General features: G+C 54.2%; 1 protein-coding gene across 6 annotated transcripts in view; it reads left to right on the top strand.

Moving 5' to 3' along the window:
* The window catches only part of KIAA1755, a 41,318-nt gene that overhangs the window by 4,339 nt on the left and 9,358 nt on the right, over positions 1 to 27,621 (top strand). For 3 of the 6 annotated variants that reach the window (XR_013762207.1, XM_079129416.1, XM_079129420.1), the window contains 8 exons: positions 10,216 to 10,413; positions 13,886 to 15,182; positions 15,637 to 15,834; positions 20,093 to 20,216; positions 23,073 to 23,166; positions 23,963 to 24,049; positions 24,821 to 24,937; positions 26,715 to 26,813. Coding sequence is in view for 5 of the 6 variants with exons in the window: in XM_079129416.1 (XP_078985542.1) it covers positions 10,216 to 10,413; positions 13,886 to 15,182; positions 15,637 to 15,834; positions 20,093 to 20,216; positions 23,073 to 23,166; positions 23,963 to 24,049; positions 24,821 to 24,937; positions 26,715 to 26,813 (2,214 nt within the window). In the remaining variant the exon portion in view is untranslated. Of the gene's footprint in view, positions 1 to 714; positions 1,159 to 10,215; positions 10,414 to 13,885; positions 15,183 to 15,636; positions 15,835 to 20,092; positions 20,217 to 23,072; positions 23,167 to 23,962; positions 24,050 to 24,820; positions 24,938 to 26,714; positions 26,814 to 27,621 lie in introns of those variants that run through there. The other 3 variants (XM_079129419.1, XM_079129418.1, XM_079129417.1) reach the window with 3 other exon arrangements.

The following is a 27,621-nucleotide window of genomic DNA, read 5'->3' as shown; positions in this document are numbered from 1 at the left end:
CTTCTTATTTTGAGACAGGGTCTCATTAAGTTGTCCAGGCTGGTCTTAAACTTGTGATCCTACTGGACTTGCTGAGGACACGTACCATTGATGAGGGTCGGGCCCTGGTGATCTAATTGCCTCCTACTACCATCGCAGGGGGGGTTAGGGTTCAAGGCATGAATGTGATTACCTTTCAGCCCACAGACACCATCTCCTAGTTTCTCAGTCCCTCTGCTATAGGAACAGTGACAAAGCCACAGAACCGCCATCTCATCTCCAAGCCCTGAACTGGGCAGAAAGGATGAGCCGAGGCGCTCACGGGCAGACCACGTTAGGGCAGATGCCGACCCTTCTGCTCGGATGAAGGGGTGGGCCCTGAGTGGCGGCGGGGGCCAAGGCAGGAGGACCACAGGCTCCAGGCCAACCTGGGCAACTTATCAAGGCCCTATCTCAGAATTAAAATTCTAAACAAGGGCTGGGGGTGCAGTTCGGTGACATATGCGAGGCCCTGGGTTCGACCCCTGATCTGGGGGTCGGGGAGGCAAGCCAGCAATCACATCGTCGTCGCCGCCACTCCCTGACCCCTTTTTACAGATGGAGACTGAGGCTTCAAAGCCCCGTGACTTGTTGGAGGCGGAGGAGAGGAAGCTGGCGGCCAGCTCTGACTTCGCAGCCGGGCTCTGACCCGGGACTGCTGGGGCGGCGGGCTGGGGACCCAGGCGGGGCGCCGTGGGAAGCAGCGGAGCGGGCGGGACACGCGGCGGGAGCGGCTCCAGTGCTCTTGGCAGCCGGCGCGGCGGGGAGCGGGCGGGGGCGCCTGGTTCTCATCACCGCGGCGGCGGGCGGGGGGCGAGGCGCCGGCACAAAGGGGCCGCTGTCCCGCCCGCCCGCCCACCGGGCCCAGGCGGGGAGCAGCGCTCGGACCTCGGGCGCCGCCCCTCGCTCTCTGGCTGTCCCCAGTCCCGGGCTCCGCGCGTCTCTCCCCGCACCCTGGCCCTGGGTCTCCGTCCCAGGCCCGGATCGACCCTGCGATGGGGCTGGGGTCAGCGTCGCGGGCTGTCCAGTCCCGCTCGCTCCGGGGCTAGGCTGGCCGGGGCTGCACAGGACAGACGCTCCCCTCGGACGCACAGACCGGCGCAGCGCAGGAGAGGAGCGGCCGCGGGACCCGTCACCATGGTAACGCTTGCCCAGGCCTGGACCACCTCGCTCTGCTCCTTTCTCCCCCAGCCCCTACCAGACCGCCCTGGGGGCCCGGGGCGGGGCCGCAACTTTACAGCTGAGACAACCCCCAGTGCCTGGCCCGCAGTCTCTGCAGAACCGCCCCCCACCCCAGCATGGGTCGGGTGCGAGGCCAAGTTCTCCCTGGGCCTCTCCAGGCGTGAAATGGATGGTTGGATGATTTGTAAACTTTCGTGTTGTCCCAACCCAGAGCAATGATCTGAGCTTGAATCCTAGCTCGTGCGCCTTGGACAACACTTGGGGTGGTCTGCATTTTAGATGGGGAGCTGATGGTCAGATACGCACGTGATTCCAGTGCGGGGTTTGGGTGGAGAGGGGAATTAAAATCCCCTCCCAGAGGAGCCCAGCAAAGCGGGGCAGGGCGGATTAATGGTGCAGAGTGGAAAAAGGAACAGCTTTCCAAAATTGGGACTGGTTCTGCTGTTTCAGACCCAGGGCTGGAAAATCAAATGTCCGACATGGGGTAGTCCCGTAGGCATGGGGGGCTACCTGGGGAGGGGCAGAAGGAGGGCAACACCTGCATGCTTGAGCCTCCCAGACTGGCACCTGGAGAAGGTCGGGACCATCTGGGAGAGTTGCGTATGTGTGTTTGTGCCAGAATCTAGAAACGGAATGAAAGAAAAGACTGTTTTCAGAGAATCCCAGCCCAGCTCCAGACAGGCCCAGGAGCCCCAGGCAGATTCACAGGAGCAATTTTCCTAATCACAGGGGATTTGGAGAAGGGCTGTGAAGACAGGCCAGGGCTTTAACCCCTTGACTGCGACCCACCATGTTGGACTGGTGTGGGTCTTCCCTCGTGCACGCCACACAGAAGAACTCCACACAGAAGTGGATTCACACACCACATACACACATGGAGCACACCAGGCATACTCCCCTTGACTCACATGGCTGGACGCATGTACCTCTTCATACAAGCAACCTGCTCTCCTGTGCTGCCAAAATATGGGTACATACTTCACACATGTCACAGACAAACTGCAAAACCAGGTACCTAAATCACACCAGCAGGACACATTAACACACATTGCTCAGCTCTTCGAAAATAACCATTTCAAACTAGTGGTTATTTACCTCTCCCTACAAGCAAGACCTTGTGCCCACTTTATGGGGGAGCTCATGTCTCTCACACCAGTGTGTGTGTGTGTGTGTGTGTGTGTGTGTTTGTGTGTGTGTGCAACTGGAGATTGATCCCAGGGGTGCTCTATCACCGAGATACATCCCCAGCCCTTTTTATTCTTTGTTCTGAGACAGGGTCTCACTGAGTTGCCCACATTGACCTTGAACTTGCCATCCTCCTGCCTTACCTCCTGAGTCACTGGGATTACAGGAATGTGCCACTATGCTGGGCTTCACGCCAATTCTTAAGAGTAGATTGCTGGTATCTCTACCCCACAGGTGGGGGCCTTTGCTTTGGGAGCTTAGGTGACTAGCCACAGTCCTTCCACCAGGAAGTACAAGTCAGGACAAGCTGGATTCTAATCCTGCCTTCAGTTGTACTGCCACCCTGAGCCACAGTCTGCACGAGGGCGTTTGCCCACCTCTCCTGGCCGGACCTAATTTAGTTATTAGTTTTAGAATCCAGAAACCCCTCACCAAACCCCAGATACTCAGATCAAGGGTCAGCCACTGGGCTGCCCCTCTCAGAGACGGAACAGCTCTTTCTTCATTGGGTACGATGGGCAGACTTTCCTAACCTTTCTGTCTTTGTATATTAAAGATTATCATGGGCCCATCTCTCTGGCCTCACCTCCACACTCTAGCCACTCTGGCTTTGGTTTAGAAACTCTTATGGTTTATGCTCCCTTGTGCCCCAGGGCCTTTATACATGCTGTACCTGTGGGGAGGGGCACCTTTACCTAAGGGACACTTATTCTTCCTGGAAATCTCCACCCACATATCATCTTAGCACAGCCTTCCCCATTCCCCGGGCTCTCGCTCTAGCTCACCATAGACTCTTCCTCCTTCATGGCCCCATTGCAGTAGAATTTTTGTGGAATGCTTTGATTAATGATCGTCTAGTGTTTGGGGGCAGCTCAGTGTGGGAGATTCTCATGGTGAAACAGTTTAGGGCTTATCCATTCCCACATTTCCCACATTTCAGTGTCTACTGAACAACTTTTATGAATCCACTTATCTGAGCAAATATTATAAGAAGGCACGTGTGGTGATGTGCGCCCGTAATCCCAGCAGCCTGGGAAGCTGAGACAGGAGGATCATGAGTTCAAAGCCAGCCTCGGCAACTTAATGAAGCCCTAAACAACTCAGTGAGACCCTATCTCTAAATAAAATTGTAAAAAGGGCTGGAGATGTGGCTCATTGGTTAAGTGACCCCAAGTTCAATCTCAGGTACCAAAAAAAAATTATATATATATATTAAATATTATATATATGAAAATTACATATACATATGAAAATAATAAAAATGTCTTTGCTCAACATTTTTCTTTAAATCAACTTCCTTGAGAAATATGAAATATATTTGAATAGGAAGTTTTATATCATAACTATAAAAAAATCAGCATCTGCTACCATAAATAGACATTAACTGTAAAAATCTACACAATGAAGGCAGATGTGTGTCACTTGTGGCTGGGGAGGCTCGCCCAAGGACGGGTTTCATCTGCTAAGAACAGTCATGATGAAGTGTCTGAGAGGTGTTCAAGATACGCTGACCCCCTCACTTTCTGGGGTGTTAGCAGAAGGACTGGAGAGAACTGGAGTAGATTTCTTGCTGTAATTTCACACCAAGTGCCAGTCCTCCCAAGATGGTCCCCTGGGCCACCTGCAATCTCATCCTCTACTTTGAAGAAACTGCTCAAATCCAGTTCAATCCATTCACCATTGTCAAGGAGCCTGCTACTTGGTGTTGCCTGGTACTTGCTGCTACTGGTGGTCCTCCCCACAGGCCCTGTGTGGGCCAGGGCCTCGGGGTCTCCAGGTCCGCGGGGAGTTAGGCCTGTTCTCCAGAGTCCTGAGCTGGAAGCACGTGTATCCTGGAAAGCTAAAGAGAAGGAATGCAGATCAGTCGGGCTCTGAAGTATAGCTGGGAGCTCTCCCAGCCCAGGGAGGGCTGCAGGGTGTGCTGAGGCAGAGCTGTGTCCAGGTGGCCCTTCCTTAGGTGTCCCCGCCTTGGATTCTAGCAGGGAGATTTTAGGTGGCACTCAGAGGATCATTTTTTATTTTACAGGTTTTCATCTTAATGAGTGTTACGAGGTTTTTAAATGGCAGAAACACATGACAATAAATAAAACTAAATTCAAGTTGCAAATGAATAGACAGAAAAACATTAAGTGAATCACTATTAATAGATATAAAGCAAATGACAAATCAGGATAAGTAAACATGGCAAGAAAACCACTTGCAGGTGGCATATGGATGACTGACAACCCTGGCTAGAGTGTGCAGGATATTCAGAAGAAATAAGGAAAGTAACTGGGAGCTGACCGGTAGCCCTAAGCACCAGGCCAAAATTGGATAGCTGTTTAACAAAGGCCACTGTGGTGGTCAGAGGGGAGCCTGGGCTGCTTCTCAGTTTTATACTCCAGCTCTGCCATTTACTAGCAGAAAAGCTCTAGCCACAGTTTCCCAATCTGTAAAATGGGAACAAAATACCCAGCTCATAGAATTACTGGGATGAGAATTAGTGGGAAAGGCTTGGGACAGGCCTGAGGCCAGAGATGCTTCCAGAAGAGGCAGCGCTCATTGTGATTATCACTGAGAGGCGTGGGTGGGAGTGGTGGGCCCCAGGGCAGAGGCAAAGGTGGGGAGAGGGAGAGAAAGGAACAGATGCAAGACTAAGGCTCAGAGAGGTACAGTGACCCGCTGGAGGTCATGCAGACGATACACGGCGGAGCTGGACTTGAACGTGGGTCGCCTGATGCCCACTTGTTCTTGGTTCACTGCATCTGGGCTGTTTATCCAGTTTTGAAAGCTTTTTTTTTTTTTTTTTTTTTTTTTTAATAAAGAGCCAATTCTCTCTCATCCCTCCACCCACACACACAAATAAAAAAGGGCTTAGTGCAGGAAAAGTTTCAGTTGGAAGTGAGCAAGAACTTGAGAACTGAGCAGAATGCTGGTTTTAGAACCTCAGCCTAGGCAGGTTTAAGAGGAGTGTCTTAGGTAGTCAAGTCCAGAGGTCACTATCTGACACCTGCTGGGCTGCATCTGGCTCACAGATGGGTTTGGCTTGGCCAACCGTTAAAATACTGGGAGGTTTAGTGAAAAAATCAGTAAAGCAGGCAAGTGGGCCATAGCAACACTTGGGGGTGCTGACGAAATGGGTGCTTGCCCCAGGCCCCACTGCTCCCTATTAATTCCCTGATGCTGAGGGTGACTGTCAGGGGCCCCTTGCCCGGGGGCTGGCAGGATTGCTTTCTCTACTTAGACCATTTCTGTTTTCCGTGTCACCTGGTAGGTCCCTGAAGGCCTATGAATCTGGGTACTGGTTTAGGCGTCCCTGGACCTGAGGCAGGGAGACACATCTTCCGAAGTTTTCTGACCAACTAAGGATTAACTGATCCCATTTAGGAACTCCATCCTGACTCCAACCTTCCTGAACATGATTATACTTTGAATTCTATCATGTTCCTACCAGAAGGGTCCTTAGAGAACAGTATGCTCAGTGCTTCTCTTTTACAGGTGGGGAAACTGAGGCCAAGTTCACCTGGTGCATCAGGGGCAGAACCTCACTTCCCTGGCCATTTCTGCAGAGGTTGAAGGAAGCCCTAGGGCCCTTCCCACCCCCCTCAGCTTGTCGTCTTCTGTTTTCCCCGCAAGGAGGCTGCTGATGTGAGGTGTACTACATCCTTCCCCTGTTAGAGCAAACGGATAAATCTGGACCTTTAAGAAAAGTTCAGTCCTCATCTCAGAAGGCCCAGCTAACAACATCTGGAGAGACTATTTAAAAAGGGAGCCAGCCTTCCAAACACACACAATCACACCACCTCCCCATTATAAAAGCTATAGGAGCTGATGACAGAACATTTGGAAAACCCAGCACACTGTGAAGAAAATTAAAATACTGCCCCTGCGTCTCCCAACCCTGGGGGTAACTGCAGTGAACGCTTTATTTAATGTCTCTTGGACTTTGCCTAAGCTTACACACATTCTGCAGATCACACTGTCTGGAAATTTTTCTTTAAAAAACTACACCCATCGGCAGTTTAGGGGAAGGGGGCTTGGCGGTGATGGGGCTTCTGTGGGGTGGTGGAAATCTTTTGCATATTGATCTGGATAATGGTTACAGAAGTCTGTATAGACGTCAAAATGTTTCATCCTGTATGTTTTATATTTATTCATTTCATTTGATGAAAAATGATACAATAATAATCCAGGCTCATTACAAAGACCAGAAAGCAGACGCCTATGAACACTGCTGCTCTCTGTGTAGACGAAGCCTCTGAAGTAGATAGTTTCCCAGGTCCCCCAGCGCAGACAAGGTCCCCATGTCAGTCCAGAAAGTTGTGAGTGTTGTCAACTGGCCCACGAAGTGGGCTCCTTGTCTGACCAGGAGTGCAGGGGAGGGGGCAGGAGCATGGGGACAATGCTGACTTAGCTCATGCTCCTTTTCAGCTTCTCTCCTGCCCAGGCACAGTTAAAGGTCCTGCCAGGCTGCCTCCCTGGGAACAAATGGAAACATGAAGTTTCACGGAAATCATTTTGAGGGGTCCACGTCTGGCCGAAGCATTTGGGTGATCCCAGGCTGGGTTCATTTGGGATGGCAAGTGGCCAGTGTTTCCCTTTCCCTGTGCGCTTCCCTGACAGTCGATGAGCCCCTGGGGTTCAGGTCTGGAGCAGGTGATGTGCTGGCCAAGAGCACGGAGTCCTGTGAACTTGGAACACGCTCTGTTTTGCTGGCGGCCCCTTAAATGGTTACAGCGTGTGGTGAACCGAGCCAATTTGTCAAAGCCAAGGGCGTCTCAGTCTGCCAGCCTTGCTCTTCCAGAAGTAAACAGTTTCCTTAGGCACACTGGAAACAGGGAAGGACAGGCTGCTGGGCAGGCCACCCTTGGGGCTGGTGGCCTCCAGGCAGAACAGACAGCTGGAGACCCAGACACTGCCTGGGTCTGGGATGTCCCTGCTGGGCCCCAGCACCCTGGGTGGGTGAGCAAGAGAAGGTGAGTTGAGGCCTGGCCCAGTGGGTACCTGGAGCCTGCCATTGTCCCTGGGGTGACCATAGTGGACTCAGGAAGCACAGGAGAGGGAGATGGCTTCGCACAGGGACTGGGACCTTGGCTTTGTCAGGCAGGCTGAGTCAAAATCAATCACAATGAAAACAAGATCAGCAGCAGCACTCGCTCTTCCCCCACGGGCTACCCCCCGACAGAGTAGGAAGTAGGATCCCCGTTACAGATGGGGAGACTGAGGCTCATGGAGGGAGAGAGGGTTTGGCCCTCTCCTAGTTTCCCGGTGGCTGAAGCACTGCAGGTGCCTGCAGTTAGGACCTCAGGTATGCCTCTGGCCAGAACTAAAGGACCAGGAACCACATGGTCAGTCAGTCCCTTCCAGTTCTTGGGTCTTCTGCAGCCCGAGGAGGCTTCCCCTGGCCATCAGATGTGTTTACCGCCTCCTTAATGCACTGCAGTCTGGCTTTGGGCGGAAGGAAGGGACTGGCTGAGAGCCTTTGGGAGGTGTCCCCAAGAAAACAAAACAAACAGCCCAGCTCAATCTGCACTTGAGGAAAGAGGCCCAGAGAGGGCAGGGACTTACTCAAGGCTGCACAGCGAGGTGGAAGAAGCCAGGTGTGCCAAGGTCCCAGCAAAGGCAGGCTGGAGTAGGGGAAGACGCGTGGCAGAGGAAGGCCACTGTCTAGGTTTAGTGTGTTTGTGTGTTCGCTGACGGTAGATACGGGGCTTGACTTCCCTGTCCTTCCTCCTGCTGTCCCCAGGGTTGTGTGGGGTGACAAATGTCGGGGTTTAACCTTGCTTGGTGAGGGTTGGGAGAGTGGGAAGAAGACACCGGACCAGATGAGCCTTTCTCTGCTCTGCCAGCCCGAAGGTGCCTCCCTGCACCTCACTGTGCAAATAGCCCCTGCTGGGCCCGGCGTGCTCTTTGGCACCAAGCCCCTGACAGCTGCTCCGTGAGAGCCCCTGCCATGGCAGTGCTAGGCCCACCTTCCTTCAGAGTGGCTGTGGCATCCATCCACCCCCCTTCTTCAAAGACCCTTTTTATTTCCTTGTATCCGGGTCGGTTTCCCCTTCTGAGCAAGCGCTACGCTGGGTCTGCATTTCCATCTCCCTTCGCGCCTCAGCAACGGAAGGACCCAGAGCTGTGATCAGTCAGGGGCACCCAGAATGGCTTCCACTGGGCGACTTAAGAGTTGAAAATCAAAGCCCACGAATCCTCTTACCAGAGCTGGTTGCAGGTCTCTGGCCTTGTCCAACTTGCCTGTCTTACAGGTGGAAAAATGTGGTTCTGGGAGGAACGTTCTGTTCATCCTGCCACAAAATTTGCTGAGCACCTATTTTGTGCCAGACCCTGGGTCAGGTGTGGAGGGCCCAGGGTGAATGGGAGCCCGTGTGTGCTGCGTTGGTTTTCCAGTGCTGCTCTGACAGGTTATCACACAGGCAGGAGTTTAGAACAGCACGGCTTCATCAGCTCGCAGTCCTGCCGACCAGATGTCTGACGTGGGTCTTGCTGGGCTAAACCCACGGTGTGGGCAGAGCGGCATTCTTTCTTGAAGGCTCTCGGGGAGAATTCCTTTGCTTGCCCTTTCGGCTTCTTGGAGCTGCCCACATTCCCAGCAGCATGGCATCTCTCTGACCCTGCTTCCATGGTTGCAGTCCCTCTGACTGTCTTCTGGAGCATCTTCTCCCCCTCCATTTATTTATTTATTTATTTATTTATTTATTTATTTATTTATTTATTTATTTATTTATTTATCTTTGGTACTGGATATTGAACCCAGGGGTGCTTTACCACTGAGCTACTCAGCCTTTTTTTTTTTTTTTTTTGAGACATTCCCCTTAAGTTGCTGAGGCTAGCCTCAAACTTGCAATCCTCCTGCCTCAGACTCCAGAGTCACTGGTATTACAGGCAGTCCTTACCCCACCTGACTACTCTTTCTCTTTTGCAAGCCCTTCTGAGTATTGCGGGCCCACCTGTAGACTCCAGGAGCATCTCTCTGTCTTATGGCCGCTGATTAGCAACCTTCATTCCATCTGCAACCTCAATCCCCTTTGGCCTGTACAGTGACACAGTCACAGGTTCCAGGGGCTGGGAGGTGGGCATCTTTGGGGCCCCTCTGCATACTCTGCCTGTTCTTAGATAGCCATAGATCATAGTGGGAACTGCCATGATAGGAGCACAGAGGAGGGGACACCTGACCCTGCTGGGGTGGAGGCAGGTACCAGCTCAGAGAAGACCTTCTAGAAGAGGTGAGGGCTGAGCTGAGTCTTGGAGAGTAAGGAGCTGGCCAGGTGAGGAGGCCACGGAAGAGGAAGGACCAGCGACGGCAGAGCCCTGTGCTATCATGGTGAGGTAGGGAGAGATGCAGGGAGACAGGAGGCAGGGCTGCACAGTGCCAGGGCCCGGGAGCAGGACCCGGGGCCTGTGTGTGTCCTGAACAGGGGCCTGATGTCTGCAAAAGGTCACCTGGGGCCCTGGTGGAGGATGGCTGAAGTGAGGAGGGCCAGAGACTGGCATCCAAAGTGAGGTGATTCCCGGGAAGAGGTCGCAGAGACCCAGCTCGGTCGGGGCAGGGGACAGGGCAGCGTGTGGATGGCGAACTGTCGAAGAGGAGATGAGTGGAATGGTGGAGGGCTGCTGGTGGCAGGAGGGGGCGCCCAAAACGCCGGGTTCTGGCCACGGAGTCTGGTCTGGGAGCGGGTGGAGGAGGAGCCACACCCTGGGTGTGAGCTAGGGGAGGGGATAGGAGTGGCAGTCAGTTAGCAGGGGCCTTAGTCATAGGGACCTGGAGGGTCACAGGAAGTGCCCACTGCCCTCGTCGTTGTTGCTACCATTACTTTTCATCCTCTCCTTCTGTCCCCACAGGACCCGCCGTCCCTAGATGCTGCCATCCAGCACGCCTTGGCAGGCCTCTATCCCCCTTTTGAGGCCACGGCACCTACCATCCTGGGTCAGGTGTTCCGGCTCCTGGACTCTGACTTCCGGGGAGATGGGTTGAGCTTCCTCTTGAATTTCCTGATCCCTGCCAAGCGCCTGTGTGAGCAAGTGCGTGAAGAAGCCTGTGTAAGTCGGGAGGGAGGTGGTTCAGGGTCAGTTTCTCCCAGCAGGCCAGGGGCTGGAGGTGAGCAGAAAAGAAGGTGGGCCAGAGGATGTCTCGTCTCCTAGAAGTGGTGAGGACATGGGATGATGTTCCAAGTGTCACTGCTTGCCAGTCTCCCAGATGGAGCAGGAGGGTCACTTGGCCCCTCACCCCCTGACATCTGGAGTCAACTACATCTGCACTTCCACCAGTGGAAGAGGCAGCTGTGGGCGTTCCCTGGACCTGAGGAGCCTGCCTGGGGCTGGCATCATGGCCATCACCAGGCTGCCAGGCCTGAAGTCGGGCAGCTTCCATGGAGATTACAGAGAATGCCCCAGAGCTTTCCTGGAGCCTCTGAGGCATTAGGACGTGCACTTTCAACATGGAGACCCCTTCAAACATAGATCTCAGGGAGGTCTCTTCCCAGGAAAAACAGAAAAAAAAAATTTTAGGCAAGACTTATTGGCTGTAAATGACAGAGTCCTCACTCAGACCAGACTTGAGCTATCCACAGATCAAACCCTTGAAGACCCCTCTCTCTGCTTTCCAGCATTATTCTTACACACTGGGTCTACCCAAAGGTTGCAGCCCAGGAAAACTCTAGGCTTATCTCCTGCCTTGGAAAGGAAAATGAACTAACTCTTCCCTAGCAGCTGCAGATAGAAAAATCTCAAGGAAGGATCCTGATTGGCCAGATTTAGTCACATGCCCATTCCTGAACCAATCACTGTGGCTGAAGGAATGGAGGCATCCGGATTGGCGAAGCTTGAGTCATATGCCCACCGCCTTGGTCAGGGGATGCGATCCCTAAGGAGATCAAGCCCTCTGATGCCTACAGTGGGAATTACCCACACACTGGTTTGCCAACCGTTTCCTGCCTTGTTATTTAAGGCACTACTGTTATTTAACATCTGCTGCCTGAGACTGCCCCCCACCCCTGACCAGTCTTTCCCAAATTGCTCATTGCCTGTCAGGACATTAGGAGCAAAGCATAGGGCGGGAACTGTGTGTGTCATTTAGGAACCAGGGTGGAGATGGTTGGAACCAGAGGAGAGAGACCATTCATCCAAGCTGTGCCGCACAGCGCCTGGCACACAGGACTCCTCAGTGCAGGGAACTGGCATTGTGGGAGGGAGGGGCTTCTCTGGAGACGTCCCCAGCGCCTTCCATGTGCCCACGCTGACACTCTCTCATGCCCACCTCCCTCATCCTTACTCCTTCTCCCTGACAAGCTTCACAGTGGCCACTTCCTGGATTTGGCCTTGAAAACCACATTTGCATTGTGCTCTTCCTCGGTTCAGCGTCAAGGTCACGACCTTTCCACATCTTTATTTTTTAATTATAGGCAAATTCAATTTGACCACAATTGCAGGCAAATTCATGTCACCCCAGAGCAGGTGGGATCCACATGGGATTCACAGGAGGACCTCTGGGTCAGGTGCCCAGGTTCAAACCCCAGCTCTATCACTGTGGCCCTCAACTCCTTGTGTGTAAATGAGAACAGGAAATCCTGAACCACCTGCACGGTGCAGGGCTGTGAGGGTTCAACGGGATGAGCAGGGCCCTCACCTCTGTGGTGCTTTGCCGTTTGCCAAACTTGGCCGGACTGTTCTGTCCTGTTTAATGAGAAGGTGAGAGGCAGCATGCTGTGAGGCACAGAGGGCTGAAGGCAAGGGGTGGCAGGGTCACAGCAGCCAGTGCTGCTGCTAGGATCTGGGTCATCACCTCGGGGTGCAAACACGGTCAGCTCTCCTCATTTCCCCAATTAATAATTCCAGTAAACTCTAGGTCTCTTGCAGCCATGACCAAAGTACGCAAAATTGTCCGGGACTTACTTCAGTCATGGGACTCAGAATCTTTTCCTAAAGTCAGGTAGAGAAAGACCTGTTGTCAGTCCAGGGAGGCATTGTTTCTACTGCCCCCTCCAGCATCACTGTTGAATGCTAGTTCGGCACAGCTGGATGGAGAGGGAGGCTGGGCTGAGGGGCCCAGGTCAGGCCTTCTCCAGGGTGACTCACTTTATCTGCCTATTCAGAGAATTTCTGGCACCTTCTCCTGTTTTAAAAAAAACCAATTATAAATGCTTTGCCTCACCTAGCCACGTCCTTACCTGCGAATGGGAAATTAGGTAAATAATAAACAACTAAATAATAAACATTGGACCCCAGAAGGACTTTTGGGTCAGAATGAGAATGTGGAACGTCTTTTTCGAGGTCATTTGGTGAATGAGAGGCGGGTGGAATCGCCTGACTACCCATCCAGTGCTGTTCCTAGTTCTCTCTGCGGCTGCTCTACTTAGAAGCTAGGCAATGACATAAAACAGCCAATGACTTTTTATTCTGATTGAAAATCGCCACACTTTTTAAAAGGATAAGCATCATCCAAAGGACAGGGAATTAATATTTATGGAACATTTACATGTTACATGCTAAGCACTTTACTGGCTTTCTTTTTTAATGTTTTTATTTGTGCATCGTAGTGACACACAATGCTGTGTTCCTTTTCACATGATCATACATGCATGGAATATAAGCTGTTCCATTTTGGTCCCCAGGACCTCCCCTGTCCCTCCCCTCCTCCCTCGCCTGTCCCCCCTATTCCACGGTCTTCCTTCCCTCTTTGTTTTATAAATTGATGCCTTACGGAAATATGCAAATGGGGAATTCACTGTGGTGTATTTATGTGGCATAATTTGATCGATTTCTTTGCACAGTTCCTCCCTTTTCCTCGTCCCTCCTCCCTCCCCCTCATCCCTTTCCTCCCTCTCAACCCCCTTCCTTGACCCCATGGATCTCCCTTCTATTTTCATGGAATCCCCACTCCCTCTTTTTCTTTTCCTTTTTTTACTCTAGTTTCTACATATGAGGGAAATATATTTTCCCTTGATTTTCTGAGCCTGACTTATTTCACTTAGCATGATGTTCTCCGGTTCCACCCATTGGCCAGCAAATGTGTATTGATTTGCACAAATATGTGTATATATATATATATATATATAATAATAATAATTTTTAAAAATTATTCCTATTTGCAGATAGGGAAATTAAGGTTCAGATAAATTAAGGAGTTTGCCCAAATTAGTGATTTGGGCCTTCAACTCATGTCTCCCTGGCTTCACAGCAGAGGGCTAAGGCTCGAGGTGGACCGGGAGGAACTTTCGAAGGGAGGAAAGGGTATGGGAGTCAAGTAAGAAGACTTCATGGAAAAGACACTTTGCAGACAGCACCTGGCACTCAGAACTCGTCCCTTGGTCCTGTGGTCAGAAAGTATTTTCAAGGTCAGGGCCAAGCACAGAGTGAGGCTGAGGCGACTCTTGCACAGCCCCAAGAGCCAGGGCCTATTCAGGGCTGCACCCGGGTACCTCCCTTCTCACGCGGCCTGTTCCAGATTCGCTGGGAGAGGGAGGAAGCGGGTCCAGGAGGAGGTCTCGGGCCTGACCCTGAGTCTCTCCCGCAGGCCCCCTTCTCCCACCGCCTCTTCCTGCACGAGGGCTGGCCGCTCTGCCTGCGGGACGAGGTGGTGGTCCACCTGGCACCGCTCAGTCCCCTCTTGCTGCGCCAGGGTGACTTCTACCTCCAAGTGGAGCCCCAGGAGGAGCAGTCCGCCTGCGTGATGATCAAATGCCTCTCCTTGGACCTCCGCACGGTGGACAAGAGGCCGGTTCCCGAGTCTTCCTACCCTATGATTTTCACCCCGGCGTGGCTGGAGGCCATCAACAGCGACTTTGAGGGATGTCCCCTACACAACTGCCTGGTGGCTTCAGAGAATGGGATTGCTCCTGTGCCTTGGGCTAAGATCACCAGTCCGGAGTTTGTGGACGGCAGACCCCCAGCTGCCAACGTCCCCGCCCCCGCCTGGGGCTCCCTCCAGGCAGAGGCACTCATTCCAAGTGCTCCCCAGGAGCTGCGCCAGGCCAGCTCCCCAGGCAGCAGGACGTCTGGGGACAAGTATCCAGGCCTCATCAAGGTGGAGCAAGCCAGGCCTGGGGAGGTGGCCCTCAGGATGGACGACGCGGACAGCCAGGGCTCGGCAGGAGACTATGTGGCTCTTCTGGACCCTTCCCAAGAGAGCAGAGGAGGGTCTCCCATGAAGGAGCTGGGGACGTCTAGCAGCTGTACTTTTGAGGCATCGGAGGAACTAAGAACTAAGGGAATTCCTCTGTCTGAAGGAATACTGCCTCTCTCTGAATCCAGTGGGGGGCCTTCCTTGGGAAAATGGGCTTGTGAGAAGCCAGCAAGCTCAGAGGAGGAGCCCTGCGTTCGAGGCTTACGGAGGAAGATCAAGAACAAAGCGCCTGCCCATGACTCAGACCAACAGCCCCAGGGACCCTACCTTCATGCCCTGGAGGAGCCACTGGACTGTGACTCTGGCCTCAGGGCAGGTGTCTCAGAAGAGCTGACTGCCTCTAAGATGCAAGTACTTCTAGGAAACCCAGAGACCATGGTCCAGCCCACACCTGGACCAAGACAAACCTCCTCCCCCCATTTGTCCCCAGCTTCCCTGGCCGCCCCAGCCTCTGACACCGAAAAAGAGAAGACCAAGCGAGAAAATGGGAGACATCCCCAGCCCATGACCCGCTCCAGTCGAAACACCTCCTCCTCCAGGTCCCCCACTCCTGGACTCAAATTCTCCTTTTTGAAAGGGCAGAGGCAATCCCCAGTGACCCCAGAGAAAGCCTCACTCCAGCAGGACAGGAAAGTCCTATGCTCGCTCTGCTCTCCTAAACTCAACCGAGCCAAACCCCCAGGGAAAGGTAAGGTGCCTGGTACTCAGCTGGACAGGCAGCTGTCATCTGGATGAAAGCAGGGTATGGGGTGGTTCTGGTTGTGAGGGTCAGGGACCACCTGGGCTGGCTTTGCTTCAGAGGTTTAGTGCCCAGTGTAGCTTATTGAGGCTGCAAGACTCATGGGTCCAGAATTCACTCACCCAAGTTCTCATCCTAACTTTGCCACGCACTGGCTATGTGACCTGGCTAGGTATTTAACCTCTCTGAGTTCAGGTCCCCCTCTCTGTGGGATGGGGATCTCACCTGCTTCATAGAGATGCTTTGATGGTTCAAAGAGATACCAGAAGTAAGGCGCTTACCAGAGTAATAGATCAAAACTTGTAAGCTCTATCATCCATCAGAGGGTGGAAGACAAAACATTTTTCCCCTCAGAAAATCCATCTTCTACTTCACATCCGTTACTTGTTATTGCTTTTCCCAGATGGAACAACTCAGACCAAAACATCTGGCCCTGCCGCTGACTCAGGCCCACAGACTGGGGAAGAGGCTGGCTTCTCGGAACCTTCTGCGGGCCACCCAGGAAGAGGCCCTAGCCCTCAGCAAGAGTCCCCAGTGCCTGCGCCCAGGGCCGGAACCCTGGATGTCGAGGTTTTCCACTCCAGGATAGCATGCCTGCCAGGTCTCAGGGGACTAGTGGGGGCGTGGAGGGAGATGGGAGGAAGATGGAAGTCCCAAACTTCCTTAGACACTGGTGGGCAGAGAGGAGGTGGGAAAAGCCCAGGAGGCCTGTGTTCTAGAGCCAGCCTCCCTGGGTTTGCTTCCTCACCTTCCGGTGAAGGATTTGGATTAGATGAAAGCAATTTCTAGGTATCCACCCTCCATCCATCTCTCCATCTGCCCGTCCATTCAGATCTCAGTGAGGCAGCTGAGGTAGATGTTGGGTTCCCTGGAAGTGCAGCCCAAGACAAGGATTCCCGAGAAAGTAGTTTCTCAGAGGAGGGGTCCCAGGAAAAGGGGAGGGAGGAAAGCAGGACAGGGCCAGGAAAAGAGTGAGCAAGCTGTGGCCTGACCCCAAAGGGAGCTCTGGAGCATGAATGACAGTCATTAACTTCAGGCTGATCCTGGATCTCTCAGTCATTACCTTCAGACTGATCCTAGGTAGGGATGCAGGGTAAGCCAGTGATCTAGTTCAACCAAGAGCACTTCCTGAGAAGGGGGCACCTGTAAGCCATTAATTGCCAATGCTTCTGGCCTCTGGGGGATGAGTGCTCTGCCTACTGAGTGTTTTGGGTGAGCCACTAACAATATCCAATACCGAAGGTATTATCATTTCTGTTTAATATTTGTGCAGTAAATATTTACTGAGCACTGGGGATTTATTAGGGAACAAGTCTGATGTGCTCTCTGCCCTCAGGAAACCTATATTCTCGTGGTAGAGAAAGTTCAACAGCTAATGACAACCTGATGTAAAGAGAATTGTAACAAGGAGGAACTCCTGCCCCGGTGGAGCACAGGGGCCCTGGCACAGGCTTCTGCTGGGACAGGTTAAGTGATATAAAATGCAGTTGTACAGTGTGAGTGGGCGTTGACCAGGTGGAGTGTTGGGAACAGCAGGTGCCAAGGTCTAGGGACACCAGGGACCACGGTGCTTTCTGGGAACTGACTTTCCTGCAATTCTATTTTACTTCCTGGACTTCTACAGCTCTGCAGGACCCTGGGCCCTACCTGTCGTTTACAGCTCCTGGAGGCATGGTCTGTCCTTTTCCTGGTCACTGTGGCTGGAATGTTTGCTGCTTGTTCCCGGGTTACTTGCGCACAGGGGTCTCACTACTCTTTGGGACTGCCATGTTCCATGGGCTCCGCTTTTGGCCGCGGAAGGGCCCTGCCCAGGAGGATGGGGAACTGGGTTTCAGTTTCGACTCTATCGTCAGCTCCTTGGGTAAACTTGGAGAAGTAGCTTGCCTTCCCTGGGCCTCAGGTTCCCCTTGTGTGAGAAAGAACCGGCCGGCAGACAGGCCCTGGCTCATTGTCACTTCCTCCAGAATGACTCGTGCTGTCATTCTTGGGGATTGCAATACATGCGGAGGGACCCCAGGTGCCTGGTGCAGTACCTGCTCAGAAAGGACTTGTTGACCGAATGAGCAGCACCACGTGACGCTCCTGCTGCTCCCAGCTTTGACTGCCTCTGACCTCCTCTTCTCCAGGCAGCCTGTCCTTGCCCCCGAGGGACTCCTTCCCTGGTCATTCCCCATAACTAATTGCTCCCTCCCCAGTTTCAATTCTGAGATTCCTACTCTGCTGCTACCGCCTCCCCCACTGTCCCAGTCTTAATTGTTTTGGGTCGTCCTGCTCCCCAAACTTCAGCCTGTCGACCCAGCCGCCTTCTCACTGTCTTCCCAAGCCCATCATGTCCTCACGTCGCTCCTTCCCTGCTCGTCCTTACAATCACTTCCTCTCGATGGCCCTCAACTCCCTTGCCTTTCTCTGTTCCCTTCACCTTTACCTGGAGAAACCCCAGAAACTCTCCACCTGCTGCCCCTGCCCCCTCCCCACTGGACAAAGCTGGGAAATTCACACCACCTGGCAGGTCACCTGGAAGACTGAGTGGTGCCTTGGACCCTCCCCGGGTCCGCAGTGACCTCTCACGGTCCTGAGCTGATGACTTCTCTCCTCTGACTATCCATGCCCCACCCCCACCCAGGACACCCTCAGCGGGTGGCCTTCCTTCGGGTCTCACTGAGCAAGTGAGAATGGAATCGCTCCTGCTACCATATTCCCCTGCCCACCACATCCATCCCACGGGGGACTGTCCTGTGCTCCTCCTCTGCGGCCAACCCTCCCTGGAGGTCTGCTCCTCTTTGCCTACTCAGAGACATCCTTCCACTGCCCCACCAGATCCCCTCCTCCACTGCCCCCTTCCCACCATCATGGGAATGTGCTGGGCCTGCCCAGCTTACCAGGGGACATTCTGGGCCCCAACATCGTCATTCTCCCCTCTTCCTTTCACATCAACTCCACACAGGAGTGGCTCCGTGCTCCCTGTCTCTGCATCCTCTCTCCTCTCCTCAACCCACTCTGAGCAGAATTCCTTCCCCACCCTGACACTGAGACGGGTCTTGTCAAGGTCACCAGTGACTTCTCATTCCTAATGCCAAAGAGAGTGGAAGGGTCCTGGAGCTTGGCCTGGCTCTGGACATATCTTGGAAATCTTTTTTGTCTCTACTGCTTCAATCAGGTTGTGTTCTGTTTAAGAATACATTCACACTCGTTTCAAGTGCAATGCTTTAAGTTTCTTGCCCATTCAATGATTTGCCATCTCTCAGGACAGAATGTTGCTAAAAGGTACAACAGGTTTTCCAGTGGTTGTGGGTAGCCCCTTGCCCACCCCCATCCCAACCTGCCATTCCCACCTCCATCTGAGATTCAGAACCCAAGGTGGACATGACAGCTTCAAGCTAGGGTTCTGAGGTGCCAGTGATGGTATTTCTGGTACCAACTGTCAGGCCAAGGTAACATTTGGGGCAAAGGGGTCTCCTTGGCCCAGCTAAAAGCAAATCACAGGGACAGCTGCCTGTCATTCTATTCAAGTCAGTCAGTACTGGCTGTGTGCAGAGCCCTGTTCAGGCCAGAGTTTGGTGGGAAGCAAGTTATGTGAACAAGTCTCACAATCACTGTGTCCTATGACAGAATGTCCTGGGTACTTGAACCCTTCTCTACACGAAGTGTGGTCCAGGGACCAACAACTTGGGCATCACTGTGGAGCCTGGAAGAGATGCACAGTCTGGTCTGCTGAATGAGGGTCTGAGTTCTAGCAAGACCCCCAGGCATGTGGAATTTGGAAAGCACTGTGCTAACCCTCCATTCACTAGTCAAGCAACCTCAGGCATGGAGGATCTGACCCAGTCTTTGCTGAGCCCAGGGAAGCAGCAGAGAGCTTGAGCCCAAGGACTCCCTGCAGGGGCTGTCTTGCAGGATTTGACAAAGCCTACATTTGCTGTGAGAACCAGGGTGGGGGACAAACTCAGGGACAGGGTCACCTTCCCTGGGGAGATGGCATCTTGGCTGGGCAGTGAGAAGTGAGGGGAATTTCAGCAGGTGGAAACAGGAAGGAAGGGCACCCCTGGCAGGTGGAACAGGTGAACAGAGGCGGGAGGAGGGAAAGGCCAGGTGCGTTTAGGTAACAACAGGTGAGCCACTCTGGCTGGGCCACGGGCCGCAAGGGGAGACGTCGTGCATCAGCTTTGGCTTAAACGAGAGACATTCTTTCCTTACAGTCCTGGAGGCTGGGCTAACTCTCCTGGGCCTCAGGACCCCTCAGGGAGAGTGAGACACACAGCCAGATCCCTGGGCAGGCCATAGCGGCCAAGGTCCCAAGGCTGATGGCCTGCAAGAATACAGAGTGAACTGGTGGCCCTGGGCTGCACGCCCAGTGGGACCTGGCTGGAGAAGAGAACAGAGACACTGCTCATTAGAACAGGTGCCCCTCAGTGAGCCCGGATGTGATGGTCTCTCGGGTGCTGTCTCACTTGATCCACCAAATAACCTCATCAGCTCACTATATTTTTTGTCTCATCTAACAGATGAAACTGAGGCAGAGATACATGAACTTGCCCCAGGCCACACAGAGAGTCAGTGCCAAGCCAGAACATGAACCCAGAGCTCATTTCAGAAACTTTGCCTCAGGGTGCTCTGTATGCAGGATGGTCCAAGGGGCGTGAGCTACGTCTGTGGAGGAGGGATTCAGAGAAGACTTCTCTCAGGAAGTGACTTCTAAGCTAGGGCTTTGATGGGTGAATAGGAGTTCACAGCTCACAGAAGAAGAGAAAGGGCATTCTGAGGGACCAGTATGGGTGAAGGCCTGGTGGCCACAGAGGAAGTCCCACGGGTAAGAGCCCTGCCAAATTTCTCCCTGCTCAAGTGTGCCCTCTCTCCTCCAGGCAGTCGAGACAGGAAGGGGCGGCCCCTGCTTCTGGTGTCGACCGCAGAGGGAGCCTGGGAGACACCAGGGTGCACGGCCTCGGAGGTCACCAAGCTGCTCTCCTACCTGTGTGGCATCCCCAGGTAAGGACCTGGGCCTCCCTGACCACTCCATATCCACCTCGACCCTCTCGACCCAGAGCCTGGAACCAGGCACTGAGTGGAGAGGCCCTGGATCCTTCCCTTCCACAGAGCCAGTCCCGAGTCAGATGCTGGGGGAGGAAGGACAGACCCGGACCCCGCCATGGGGAGACTCCTGAGCTGGAGGGAGAGAGGGATGGCCCGGTGACTTTCCAGAACATGGTGCAGAAAGCAGAGGGATGTTGACGATCACTAGTGTTTGGACTTGAGAACCACTTGCCTCCGACTCCCCTGGTGAGCTGTTAAAACAGATTGCTGGTCCCCACCTCCAGCTTCCAATTCAGTGGGTCTGGGGTGGGAGGACCTGGGAATCTGCATTCCGGATCAGTTACCTGGTCGCACTGCTGCTGCTGGGCCGGGGCCATACTTCGAGAATCACTGTTGTAGCCTGAGAAGGGGAGGAGCTAATTTCAATTGGGAAATCGAGGAGGTTTTCCCTGAGGAGGTGATAATTGAACTGGCATCTGAATTATAAATATGTGATGAAAAAGTGAAAGGGTGAATGAGTGAGTGAGTGAGTGAGTGAGTGAATGAGTGAGTGAATGAGTGAGTGAGTGAGTGAATGAATGAGTGAGTGAATTAGTGAATGAGTGAGTGAATGAGTGAGTGAGTGAGTGAATGAGTGAGTGAATGAGTGAGTGAGTGAATGAGTGAGTGAGTGAGTGAATGAGTGAATTAGTGAGTGAATGAGTGAGTGAATGAGTGAGTTAATTAGTGAGTGAATGAGTGAGTGAGTGAATTAGTGAGTGAGTGAATGAGTGAGTGAGTGAATTAGTGAGTGAGTGAATGAGTGAGTTAATTAGTGAGTGAATGAGTGAGTGAGTGAGTGAGTGAGTGGGTGAGTGAGTGAGTGAGGGCGAGAATTTCAGAACCAAAGTGAGGGAATGAAGGCCCAGGCTGATCTCCAGCCTTCCTCCCACTGCCGCCCCACCCACCCCACTGGCCTTCAGACTTCCCGTGGGCCTGGGTGGGGAAGAGGCTCAGTCCTTTCCCTTGAGACCCAGCCTCCCAGGGCAGCCTCAGAGGTTAGTTGCGGGGGACGTGCTGCAGCCCCCACCGGTCCGGGAGGCTTGCTGCTGGGGTTGGGTGGAGGACTGAGGCACCCTTAGGACCTTCCTATGCGGGGAGTCACCACTGCCACCTGCTGGTCGCTGCAGTTTCTCTTCCTCTTGCCTAAGGCAGGTGGCTTTTCTAGAGGAGGAGCTAGGACCCCCTTTTCTGTGCCGAGCAGTGGCCAGCGTGGTGGCCCGACATCCCACTGACTTGCTGGGCGGCCCTGGGGCAGTGACTTCTCTCGGAGGCTCACCTGAGGAAAGGAGATGGCCAGTGGGTTCTGAGGACCAAGTGGGGTCCCAGTGGCAGGGACGAGGGAAGCGTGCCATGGGGACGCCTGGGTCCCTTGCACACCTGGTCTTTCCATTTGTGCTCTGAATAAACACTGGCGGACACCTGCTCAGGGCCGGCTTTATGCTGGGTGGTGCCAGGGACCTGAGGAGTCTCACCGCAGGCCCTGTCCTCTGTGGGCCTCCAGCTGAGGGCGGGGACAGGTCTGGAAATGACTCACTGTTCTTCAGGGGCCTAGCCAGGGACCAGCGAGGCGTGGTTCCTGAGGTCAGAGACCTGGTGTCGCCTCCCTGAGACTCCTCCCGCTGTCTGCTGCCCTGCCTCCTGTGCCTCAGTTTCCTCCTTTAGGACAGTAACAATGGTAACTTTTTGTAAAAACATATTCCATCTCCCCTGTGGTGCGCGGTGGCCGGGTGCTTTACATCCATGACTCCATCAGTCCTCACACGGCCGTCAAGCCGGCTCCATCGACATTCAGTTGACTCGGAGATATAAGAACCTGCCCAGGTCACCACATACTGATGGCCGTCCCACCACTCAGCGCCCACACGGTGCCACACTGGTTTTGTCTGTGAGCTGGATGACCGCAAGGGGGTTTGAGGCAGTTGGGGTTATTTTCCAAACCTTCCTGATCACTGGCGTGACCAAGGGCACTTGCAATCCCCAGACCCCACCCTGGGCCTGCTGGCCAACAGTCTGGGGGGGCAGGGGAGGAGTGGCATGAGCAATCTGTATTTTAACAAGTGCGGACATTTGGGCCAGTCTGGGAAGTCCTGGCGTAAGGACGAAGAGCAGCCCCTGTCAGCTCGGTTCCCTGTGTCTGAACCAGCCAGGGCTGTTCTGGCCACAGGTAACAAATTCCAATTTAAACCGTCTTGTCCAATAAGGAAAGGTATCATTCTAGGCCTCTGCCTCCCAGCTCTTTGTAAGAACTGTTTAAAGGAGAGAATGTCGTTCTCCAAAGCCCCACCAGGGAATTGGCCCTCTCATCTCATGGGGCAGACATGTGTCACATGATCTCCATCTAGCCCAGTTATTGGCCAGAGAAATCAGGTCACTGCGAGGCCTCCACCAATCAGAAGCCAACCCCGGGGGGGACAGGGTGTTTGGAGGGAGTTGGATTCTTGAATGAAATGGGGATTCTGCCCCCACAAAAGTTGACTCATACAGGTGACCCACTCTAACTGCGAGGGTGACTCTCTTCAGGGTTCTTGGGCAGGAAGAGGGTGCGAGGGGCAGCGCAGGGGCCCGCCGAGGAGGCAGAGGGCTCTCCTGGAGAAGAATCGGGAGGGCTTCCAGCAGGGGGACATGGCCCTTGGTCCCGCAGGGTAGGGCATTCACCAATGAACCAAGGCTTCTAGCAGCCAGTTTCCAGTGACCTTCCACTTGGCCTTGCCACCTGGAGAGCCCCAAGGGCCACCCAGTGAGATCACCAATTCTGTTTTCCACCCACAGGCCCGAAGATAAAGCCAAGGGGCTGGTGGTCGTGGTCGATGCCAGGAACCAGCCCCCACAGCCTGATCTGGTCAGCGCCCTGCAGGCCACCCAGGTGAGCACAGCACGGAGAGCCTCAGCCCTGCCAGCCTTGGGGTCACTGGGGGACTCTGTCGTGCTTGGAGCATGGGGCAGGCTCAGGGTTGGAACCAGGGACTTTTAGTGCAAGAAAAAAAAACTCAGTGCACGTGGGTTCTAAGTCAAAAGAACTTCATTGGTTTGTGTAACTGCACAATCCAGGAGTCCAGTCCAGCTTGCCGTAGGGCTCCAACCCTGTCGCCAGACCATCCCCTCTCCTCCTCTGGCCCCGTCCTCCTGGGAGGGTGCCGTTCTCTGACAAGCCCCCACTGGTGGCAGTCTGGCTCCCAGCAGCTCACATGATCTCTCACATTCAGCAGGAAATTTTCCCAGAGGTCCCAGAAAAAGTTTCTTGGTGTCTCTGATGGTTCACCGGCCATTAAAGGATCCCAGGGGCCAGGGAAATGCACTCTCTGCTATTGCCTTAGCCTCGGGTAAAACACCTCATCACAGAGCAGGGATGAGGGAGAGAGTCCCAGCTGACCGTGGGCAGCAGGGAAGGCGGAGGTTTGACACCTCATGGTCTGACCCCCTCACTTTACAGATGGGGAAACTGAGGCAGGGGGAGGGCTAGTAAGGCGTGCGGTGCCGCTTGGACCTGCTGCTCTCTTGACCACAGTGGTTCTCCCTCCAGACAGCGCACATTTCTCCCCTACACCGTCCAGCTACACGACCCGTTTGCCTTTGTCTTTCCGGGGGGAGGAGCGGTCACAGAGGGACGGGGGCTCAGGGAAGGCTCCTCCGGAGCAGCCTGAAGTGGTTCTCGTTTTCAGGCTTGGGCCCCAGCCTCCATCCGCACGCTGCTCTTCCTGGGAAAGAAGGAGGAGGCCCTTCAGCTGCAGGCCTTACCTGACGTCCAGGTGAGCAGGAAGCAGCACCGGCAGTTGAGGAGAGGGTCCCTTGGGCTAGAGCTGAGCGGGGGTAGAAGAGATGAAGAATTGCAGAATGGACAAGCTAGAAGAGGCCTCGAAATAATCCGTACAGGCCAAGAAGGATGAGGCCCGGGAGCTGCCCCTCTCCAATGCTGCTTCTGGAATGCTGCGTTTCTAGTGTGCTCCAGGGTGCTGTTGATCATCAGGGATGACAGATGGGCCCCAAACCCCACAGACTCCACCTGACCCCAGCCTAGTATCTGGAGCTGTTCCCAGGATAAACCTGGAAAAAAACCTGCTTTTCAGTGGGAAAAGCAGTCACTAGTCCCTTCTCCAGATCTGAAGGGACACCGTTAGGTTTTGGTGGCTTTTCTTATCAGCCTTGGTGGGTCACCAGAGACCCGTGTAAGGACTAGAGAGAAGGCTCATGACAGGGCCAGCCGCAATCCGTTTGTGTGATTGTCTGGAACACTGTGCCTGGGAAAGAGCCAGGTGGAACAAAGGCTGCGATTGATTAGTGATGTCTGCCTTGGGCACAGGCCAGGAGACTGGAAGTCCAAGAGCTGTTTAGTTGCTATTTCTTAACCAGGGTCTGGTTCTGCACTGTGATTCATCAGAGCTTCCAGAGAAGATCAAATGCACAGAAACAACTCTGAACTTCCCCCATGGAAGATGGACTGGTGTGGGGCAGAGATCTTCTCAAAGTCTGTTCCCATGCTCAGTCCTCTGGTCCTCCTGACTCACTTCTTTTGTCTGCAGGTGGAGGTGCTGACCTCATTGAAGGCCCTCAGCCACCACGTGGACCCCAGTCAACTGCCAGCAGCCCTGGAAGGCCCCTTCCCCTACCGTCACAGCGAGTGGGTGCAATTCTTCCAGGTGTCTACCATCACAGCCTTTAGCCCTTGTCCCTCCCTCCTTCTCTTCCTTCCTCCCCAATCCTGCCCCCTGGAACCATCAACCCTGTCAAGTTCAAATCAGATGTTTACCATTAAGATACAGAGTAGAATGAGTAAGAGCTCAGTAGGGCCAGATTGCCTGAGTTCCAATTCAGCTCTGCTCTGTGACCTTAGGTAAGTTACGTACCTTCTCTGAGCTTGAGTTTCCCTCAGCAAAATGGAAGGGAAATAATAGTATCTCTTCATGGTTTTTTTTTGTGTGTGTGTGTGAGAAAGAATCGAATGAATGTGAGTAAAGGGCTTAGGAGAGGGTGTGGCACATGCTGAGAGTTATGTGAGTGTTAGCTGAAGACAAATTGACAGGTGTCTCTTCTGCGGACCTACACAACTCGGGGAACACCATGTCTGTCGGGGAGGCAGATGAGCTCGCTCCTTGACGAGGGAGGAAATAGGGAAACTGTCACTGCGAGGCTCCTTTGCACGGATCCCTCCGCACAACCCTGTGTGGGGACAGCCCAGATCCTCAGCTCACAGCGAGGAAGACTCTGCCCGTAGACCCGGGGCCCCACATCCGAGGCGGGCGTCCCTCCTGCCGGGAGCCGTCCTGTGCCCTGTGGTGTGTTTAGCGGCACTGCGGGGTGTGTGGCCTCTCCCACCATTAATGACCGTCTCTGCGTCGCCCTCCCTCCCATGGGGGACCACGGGGTTCATGAGTCGGCAGGGGAGAGGGCCCTGCAGACCCGGGTTCTGCCGCCCCCATTCAACCAGCTGCAGAAGGAACGCACTTGAAAAGAGAAAAACCGTACCGAACGTGCGAGACTCTTTCTTGTCGTTATTCCCTAAACAATGCGGCGCGACAGCTGTTTAGAGCGGTTCCAGTGTGTTAGCGACCGTAAGTGGCGTCGAGATGGTTCAAAGCACGTGGGGAAACGTGCGCAGACTGCGTGCGAGCGCCTGCCGTCCCACAGGAGGACCCCTGTCCTGCAGCTCGCTGTCCACGCGGTCCTGGACTCCGCCCCGCGAAGCGCAGGGCGCCGTGTGCTCACATTTCCAGGGCGTCTGCCGAGAGATCCTTCCCACTCATCCCGGGCTCCCAGTTCCCTTCTCAGGGGCTTTTGAACTTCCACTTTAGCAGTCGGACCTTTCCTTTAAGTGAACTCTGACCTGGAGACCCACAATGCAGCACGATGGCCATGACATGTCCAGCAGTTGCTGGGCGCTGTTCTAAGTGCCTTCCCCAAATGAGTTCATCCAGTCCTCCTCCGACCTGTAAGGCAGGGCCTCCTGCGCCCCCCATTTTAACAGAGGAAGAAGTGAAGGCCCAGAGAGGTTAAGTCACTTGCCCAGGGTCTCACAGCTAGGAAGTGGCAGAGTTGGGCTCAAGTGGGACAAAGCCAAGGGTGTCCCCCGATCCTGTCCTCGCACTCCCCTCCCCACGAGGTATCCCCCGCTCTGGGAGTGGCTGGCTCTTTCTCTCCTTTCTCCTCCCTCTCTCATTCCCAACACCAGTGGTTCCTGAAGTGTGGCCCCAGCTCCCGGCCTGGGAACTGTCTAGAAGTGCCATTCTCCCGCTCCACCCCAGAGGAGCTCAGCAGCAGCTCGGAGCGGGTCCTGGAGGTCACCAGCCTTCCAGACGACTCTGAGACATCTGAAGTCCGCGAACCACTGCCTAACGCCCCCGGGGTCCTCCTGGGGAAGGGAGGTGTCCTCCCGCCTGGCCCCGGCTGACAGCCCCGCTCTGGCCTTCTGTCCTGCAGAAGCTGGACCCTTTCCTTGCTGACCTGCACCAGGCCTCTGCTCTGCTACGGGCTTCCATCGAGGTGTTCGAGAAGGGAGATCCCCCGGGGAGCGTGCAGGTGAGCCTGGTGCGGGGTCCGGGGAAGCCGCGGCACACCCAGACTCCATGGACCCAGAGCTCAGTGAAGGGGACAGCGGGGAGTCTGTCATCGTCCCTGTCTTGTACTCATTCACTTGAGGCATATTTACTGGGCTCCCAGCCTGGGACCCACAGACTTCCCTCCGTCCTGGTGGGGCTCATAATGCCGTGGCAGAGGTGGTCCTTCCAAATGTAAAGAAATAGACCCCGAGCTGCAAACTGAGCCAAACTACCATGAAGACTGAGAACTGAGCGAAGAGGGAGGGCCTCCTTGAAGAGATATATTTGAGTTGAGGCCTGAAGTTCAAGGAGTCTGCCTTGGTGGGAGACTGCGCTCCAGGCAGAGGATGAACATGTGCAAAGTCCCTGGGGCAGGGGATGTTTGGGCTGTGCAGGAAGCTGGAGTCACTGTGGAGTCCAGTGAGTCGGCAGGCAGGAGAAGAGACACTCTGAGGGATTTTCTAGGTCCAGTGGAGGGCTGAGTCGGCAAGCTGGGCTGGGACTCGATCGGAGGCAGGCAGGGAATCCACCCAGGAGTTTGAAGCAGGGGGTGGTCACATCTACACTTTTCCATCCTGTAACTGCCACCGGGCACAGACTGTAGGGGGACCCAGAAGGCATCAGGGGAATCAGCAAAGAGGCTGGAATGGGTGTCCCAGAGAGATGACTGAGCTTGGAGAAGGATGGGAGTTGCCATGGTGATGAGAGGGGGCGTGGCTTGAGGAGCCCTGTTAGAAAAGGACATTCCAGAGGAACCTGAACCCACCCTAGGGAAGTCGGGCTTGATC

The sequence above is a fragment of the Sciurus vulgaris genome (assembly GCF_902686455.1).
Source record: "Sciurus vulgaris genome assembly, chromosome: 2".
Lineage (NCBI taxonomy): Eukaryota > Metazoa > Chordata > Mammalia > Rodentia > Sciuridae > Sciurus > Sciurus vulgaris.
The sequence above is the reverse complement of the archived record's forward strand: the minus strand, read 5'-3'. Positions and strand labels throughout refer to the sequence as shown.